The following is a 7,539-nucleotide window of genomic DNA, read 5'->3' as shown; positions in this document are numbered from 1 at the left end:
TGACATACCAGTCTTTCCGAATTAGATTTGTAAATTCATAAAATAAAACGTCGGCAGCCACATGGTTTTGGCAATTGGCGGAGATCTAACCGTTGAATCGTAATGAAACTTTAGTATGATTTTTTAGAAGCATAATGTGGATATTTGGAAGTTACGGATTGGAAGGTACGGATCTTCCAGATCGAGTTACGTAGGGTTGTAGACCCTACCATCGATCTTTGACCGATGGTTGACTTTTGGTCAATGGGTCTCGAATCATTCTAGAATGTTCTTAGGGATGTGTTTTATGTAAGTTACGCGTTCTATTGATAAGGATTCTGAGATGTGGTTTGATAATTGTTCTAGGTATCGATCGTTCGTGATGCCTTGATGTTTGTGCTTGGGAGTTGTAGCGCGGACTCCAGGTGAGTGGGTTTTCTTCCTTTTTATAATGTGTGTGTGTATATATATATATATATATGTTTTACGGTTTCCAGAAACGTTTTTATATGAACTATGCTTTGAATGCCATGTCGTGAATGAATTATATTTTTAGTATTTCATTACTATTATTATGCATTGTATGGAATGATGTTGCGGAGGCTCAGGTAAGCTTTAGGTGAGTTAGTATGTGAATGACTAGTTACATTACATTGTTATGCATAGATGCACTTAGAGTTCATTATCCTGCACCCCGGTGTTAGTGCTCCCGCCCGAGGCTAAGGCACAACCTTCACGTGATCGTTCACCTCCTACACCGCACGCTTACCTTGGATCCAAGTCTGCTGCCAGCCTGTCATACAGACCACAATAGATGGTTCCAACTCGTAGGTGACCCACGATTCATCGCACAACCTTCACGTGATCGTAGCACTTGAGTGTACTTATTTACAGCCAGCCTGTTGTACAGACCATATTAGGTAGTTCCGACTCGTGTGCAGGCATAGGTTGATAAGCTATAGGTTCAGCCGTATAGGTCATTTTAGGTGACTCCGGCTGGCATATTATTTTACCTTGATTTTCACACATGGCTTACATATTTCATCGTTGAAACATTATGACATGGCATACTTGGTTTTTACTGTCTTTGTGCATTGTTTTACGTATATACGTAGTATTATTTTCTGGAAACTATATGGTTTTACAGCGATGAGTTATAACGTTTTCAAAAGGTTTTTAGTAAAACTTTATTTTCAGGACCACTCACCCTTGTTTTTCGCCCCTTTAGGTTTTAACTGCTGAAAGTTCGTATGGACGAATCTCAGTATAGGTGGCTACCTCTAAGGTAGGATTCTTGGCGAATCTCAATATAGGTGGCTACCTCTAAGGGTATGATCCTTACCCACACTACTGTTCTTTACTTATGCTTTGACGTCGCGTGTGAAATGAGTTCATTCCCGTTCACAGTGCACTCGTCTTTAGGCACTTTTAGGTTTAAATTTATTCACATTTTCCACATCACTATACTTTATGGCTTTGTCACCTTCCAGGTGTCAGCCAACACAGCTCGATTCGGAGTCCTAGTGGACATTTCAAGTCGGGGTGTGTCAGTCATTATCGGGTCACCCGTTAAAAACGAGTCCTTAACGGGTTTACACTCAAGTAACATGTGGGTAACACGTTTTAACTGTTAAGAAAAAAATTATTTTGATGCTTTTAAAGTTAAACTACTAAAAAAAAAATTTACTATAAAATACAACAGCCATAGTGTATATATTGTATATTAAATATGTATTATTGTATTATTATTCTAGATAAGTTTTAAAAAAAAATTAAGTTTTATTTATTTATTTTTATTGTGAGATTTTCTTATTATCATTAATGTTATAAATTTTACTTGATCTGTTACCCAAAAATTTTTTACCTCTCTCATACACTCATACTCATAAATGTTTTATCTTCTTAAAAGTGAAATTAAAATATTGTAAAATACAAAAAAAAATTATCAAAATAATCCAAAATACCAAATACATTAAAAAAATCATAATAATTAATGTACAAGTGTAAAAAGGTGAAAGAATATATAGACACTTGGGATTACATCCTCCACGCGTAGATGATCGTTACATCGTTGTTTAGATTACCCCTCATGAATAGTATTTTTTATTTGAGTGCAAAATTCATAATAATCATTGTATAAAAAAAATATACAATTACTCATAATGACAAACTTTACAACTTTTGTGAAGGGGTCAACTCCGAAATCTGGCACTATAATCCATAAATCTTAGATTTAGACTTAACCGTCAATTATCGTTTACACTTTATTCTTCTCATTGAATTTTGTTTTTCAAATCTTTTTAAACATGATCTTTTAGCAGATTTATAAAAATAAAATGAACGGTTCAAATCGTTGATATCATGTTCTAATATTTATGGTTAACTGAAATACGAGTCGATGTTATATAGTTTCTAAAGACTTTATAAACTCCAAACAATGTTTTCACTAACGGTAAACTCTGAATATAATATCAATGACCCAAACTGTTCATCTTTCTGCATCCTTTAAAAGATTATGTTTTCAAAAAAGAAAATCTGAAAAGAAGAATTTGGTGAGAAGAATGGAGTATAAATGTAAACGATAATCAACAGTTAAATTTTGATCTATATTTTATGTGATTATAGTGGCAAATTTCAAAGTTGAGCCTTTCACGGAAGTTGTAAAGCTTGTTAATTAGTACGAGCGTTTATATAATTTTTTTCAAGATTTTTCACACTTCTACGTTAATTAATATTTATATGATACTTAAAAGACAAATGTAGTTTTATGTTTGAATTAATATTTATGTGACAATGGGGTATGTGTATACTATTTAGTATTATAGTTTTCATTTCATTATTTATTGGTTTAAAATATATTTTATTTAACAGGTAAAAAGTTAAGTCATATTACTTATTAATATTAACAAGTCAATTTATGGTGGGGTCATATACCTGTTTATTTTAACGGGTCTTAACAAGTATGACATAAAAACGATATGAACACAAAAAACATGACACAAATGTCAGGTCTAGTTATTTCTCATCTTATAGTTATGGAGAAACTTGGGTGAATATGTGAGTTGGAATTCAAGGTCGGTCCGGTTAGGTTTACAAGTTAATATCCAAGGCTATTATAAGTCTATTCCTAAGCTTTAGTTTACCCAATTGCTATAGAGGATAAAAATAGATACATTCGTCATGTACATTGTCAACAAAAAGTTCCCAATTGCTGCTTTTCCATCAGTTGTTATCACTAGAACATAACACAATACTGTTTTATATCTTGAAAAACTGTAGTTTTACTACCAAATAATACAGTTTATGTTACCACCCAAATTAGTCAATGAGTTACTTCAGGTATAAATGCAAAAATAATAGATGTAGAAGCTCGTGGGGTTTCTTTTTGTTATTAAGAATTTATTGTGTAGAAAGTAAGTTTACTTTGATTGCAGTAAAATAAATTAAATGAGTTTGGTTTGGGTAGTTGACTTTGGACTTATCTACCAAGTTGTATCTATTTGGGATATTGAAAGGGTAATGCTAGGGAAATTAAAATTTTAAACCAAATAATTATCACCAATAGGAAATAAGCACGTTAATCAACGAAGAAGTAATGATCAAATAATCAACAACCATATCATTTGGTTTGCAAATTTGGTCTCCCTAGCATTATCCATATGGGTAATGCTACGAAAACCAAAATTTTAAACCAAATTTGCAAACCAAATGATATGTCACAAATATAAAATAAGCATGTTAATCAACGTTGAAGTAATGATCCAATCATCAACAACCATATCATTTGGTTTAAAAATTTTGGTCTCCCTAGCATTATCCATATGGGTAATGCTACGGAAACAAAAATTTTAAACCAAATTTGCAAATCAAATGATGTGTCACTAATAGGAAATAAACACGTTAATCAACGCTAAAGTAATGATCCAAACATCAACAACCATATCATTTGGTTTGCAATTTTGGTTTAAAATTTTGGTTTCCTTGGCATTAATATTAACGAGTCAATTTCTAGTCAGGTCATATACTCGTTTATTTTAACGGGTCTTACACGACACGATCCATTAAAATATCAAGTATGACATGAAAACGATACGAACACACAAAATACGAGACGAATGTCAGTTCTAGTTATTTCTCATCTTATAGTTAAGGAGAAACTCGGGTGAATATGTGAGTTGGAATTCAAGGTTGGTTCAGTTAGGTTTACAAGTTAATATCCAAGGCTATTATAAGCCTATTCCTCAACTTCAGTTCAACCATTGGGGTTGTTTTTTGTCATGTTTCGGAAGCGAGGGATGGTAGCTTCATAAGGACTTTATATCATCACGTGTCGATCCTAGACGTATCTTGGGATCAGGGCGTGACACTCTACACCTCCTTTATGCTCAAAACGACATGGTTTTAAGTATAAGCACGCTTAGTAAGAGATGAATGAAGCCAACTTAGTAAGAGATGAATAAAAAACATACAATGACAGATTAGAGATGCACCATGTTTGCATCTATAATTCGGAGGAATGAAGCCAACTTAGTAAGAGATGAATAAAAACATAGACAATGCCAGATCTTCTCTCCTGCTGCTCATGGCACTGGAGTGACGAGATGCCCCGAGACCAAAATCTTCACTCATGTTCGCAGTAGAGCTCTGCACTAACCGCACCAACTGTAGCACCTCCTCCGACAATGGTGGCCAAAATTCTGGCTCCCGCTGATGGATGTAAAGGAATAAAAAATAGTCAAGAACAATCTTTTGTTATTTCCCAATGCTCAAAAAATAAGAGTAAAAGCAGAAGCAGTTTTTTTTTAAGAGAACTTATTGTTCATATTTAGTTCGAAAAATGTTATTTGTATCACATTTACTACCTACCTTTTTGATGTGACCCACCACTATTAGAGAAATGTTTAGGGTGGTAGTTATCCGTAAATGTGGTATAAATTGCAGTACTATATCCAAATTGCAGTACTAACCAGTGGGTTTAAGGCAACTAAGTCACTATATAGATCCCTTTCTCTATGCGAATGTGTTTCTGGGTGTGTGGTAACTATTACGTAGTAATTAATTGAACACAGAGGGCAAACGATATCAGCACACCGTGAGATTGACTTGGGAGGGTTGAGTCCACGCAGTGCAGGGTCCACCATTTGTGACAATGCATCGAGATCATGAAGCTGGGGAGTTGCCCATCGTACAAGGCACTGCTCCGTCGGTGGTTTTGAACTAAAGAGAGGAACCAAACCGGTTTAGAATTGCATGACATCGACAATAATAGCATGAATGGAAAGGAGAGTAAGACGCAAATCTAACATACCTGTCAACAGGCAATCTACCTGTCAATAGTTCCAACATGACTACTCCAAACCTGTAAACATCAGTCTTTCCTGTAAACGCTGTTGACTTTGTGCATTCTGGAGCGTTGTATCCCATCCCGAGGTTTTGGCTAGTACGCTGAAAAAAAGAAGGAAAATTCACCATCAATACATGAAAATAATCGTATTCTCTATAGACAGCAAAGCCCGGATCTCTTTATATATGAAAGGTTGCATTTAGTTTTAAGAGTGACGGGAATTAACCTGGTGAAATGTTGCCAAGCCATAATTGCAAAGACGGGGATTGAGTTCGATGTCAAGAAAAATATTGGATGATTTGATGTTCTTGTGAACGGTGGATGGAAAGCAACCATCATGCAGGTACCTGGAAACAATTTGCAAAGAGTTTATTACAATTATTACAAGAAATCCTAGTAAACCAAAATAATTAATTACTAGATATATAAGTATATATATTCACTTACTCAACAGCCAGTGCCTAAGGCGATTCTGACTCTTGTGTTCCAAGTTAGAGGATTACTGTAGTCATCCGACATGTGTAAGAATTCGTGAAGCGAGCCATTGCTGAAGTACTCATAAATCAACATGTTGTGCCCATGTTCTGAACAATAGCCAACAAGCTCAGCGATGTTGGCATGACGAATCTTTATTAACGCAGATGCTAAGCTAGCCAAACAAGTCACTAGTTAGTTGTAACTGTATACAATTAGTTGTGGTAATTGTGTAATTAGTTGTAGGAGCTAAGGGCATTAGTGCAGCAAGTCTCTGGCTATATATCTCCTCTTGTAGTGTTGTAATTATTCAAGTAATGAAAATCTGTTTGTTACAGAGAGAGAGAGAGAGAGAGAGAGAGAGAGAGAGAGAGCTTTTGTTTCTTTATGGTATCTCGCCCAACTGCCTCACGACTCTCATCGACTAACCGACTCGATCCTCTTCCACTCAAGCCTTGAATTTTCGATCATTTTCTTGATCAATTCCTTTAGATTTCTTGATCAATTTCTGTTTTCGATTCGTAATTCTCCCTCTTTTCTCTCGAATCTTGCCTCTGTCAGTCATGGCATCCCCCTTTGAATCATCATCTCTGAACCCTAATTCCTCTGGAAGTTCTCCCTCTCCAAATTCGTATTTGTCTCTTACAATTCAGAACATTGGTAGTATGGTGCCCATCAAGCTCAAGCACACCAATTATCTTCCATTGCAAGCCCGGTTTGCTTCAATTCTTCGCCAATACAAGCTCCTTGGACTCATTGATGGTACTGAGCCATGTCCATGTTGGAAATGTGCCCTAAAATCAATCATATGATGATACTTTACGGACATTTCACATGTTAAATTAATCTAGTTTAATATAAAGGGCAAAAATTATTGTTTGAAGTCGTCTCATATAAATGTTATCTGCTTAAACGATAAGTCCAAAGAATATGTAATTGAGAGAATGTGATCTAAAGAAGTTAGATTCATGAGACCATTCTCTTTCATATACATATCATAAACGTTCCTAATCATAGGATTGCCAATTAGGCATTGACAGTCCGTTAATATCAGTATGTGTTATGTCTTCTCTTAGGGAGAGTGACTAGTTTCGAGTCATTGGTGTGACTGACACCAAGACAAGAATGTAGGTGCTTAATATAGAATCAGTCCACTAAACACGATCAACAAGAAGTTCTCATAATCATGTCACATGAGAACTCATGAGGGAGAATACTCTATGATTTGATTAAGAATCTATGGCCAGAGTATGAATGAGATTTAGGAAGTCGTTCCAAATCACATTCAAGGTAATCATATAAGTAAAAGAAACACATTAGATAGTAGACATGAATAAACTATCAAACCAAACAATGTGGTCAAGAGTATTGTATTAGAGAAAGACCGTATTGCATTGTAATCCTAAACTGAATAGGTTCTCCACCTCTTCTGATTAGCTTGGGTAACCATGACATACTGCTAGGTGTCACTCATGGTTTGTGGAAGCCCTAAACGTGTATAAACACTAACGGGAGAATTAAAAGTATGTTTCAATTCACAATCGATTCAAAGAGTTCTAATCGCCCATTGTCTCGCTAAAAGGAACCTAATAGATCGTACATCGTGTAAGGTAGAGATTGAAGAAACAAAGGAGATGAGTAAGAATAATTAAATGGTTTAATTATTTATGGCTAAGATTAATTAATATGTTAATTAATCAAACGAATATGTTCATTATAGACCTCGGGTTAGTTTTGGGCTG

The 7,539-nt window shown here is 35.1% G+C and overlaps 1 protein-coding gene across 1 annotated transcript; it reads right to left on the bottom strand.

Annotated features, from left to right (window-relative positions):
• Positions 1-4,400: 4,400 nt before the first annotated feature.
• LOC114822446 (protein STRUBBELIG-RECEPTOR FAMILY 5-like) lies at positions 4,401-5,947 on the bottom strand. The gene is made up of 5 exons (XM_070817577.1): positions 5,771-5,947; positions 5,550-5,670; positions 5,288-5,424; positions 5,071-5,196; positions 4,401-4,686 (listed from the first exon to the last, which is right to left on the bottom strand). The coding sequence occupies exons 3-5, from the start codon at positions 5,401-5,403 to the stop codon at positions 4,629-4,631; spliced, it is 300 nt and encodes a 99-aa protein (XP_070673678.1). The 5' UTR covers positions 5,404-5,424; positions 5,550-5,670; positions 5,771-5,947; the 3' UTR covers positions 4,401-4,628.
• Between the last annotated feature and the right edge of the window lie 1,592 nt (positions 5,948-7,539).

Source organism: Malus domestica, chromosome 17 (assembly GCF_042453785.1).
Source record: "Malus domestica chromosome 17, GDT2T_hap1".
Taxonomy (NCBI): Eukaryota; Viridiplantae; Streptophyta; class Magnoliopsida; order Rosales; family Rosaceae; genus Malus; species Malus domestica.
Note: the sequence above shows the minus strand (reverse complement) of the source record. Positions and strands in the feature narration are given on the sequence as shown.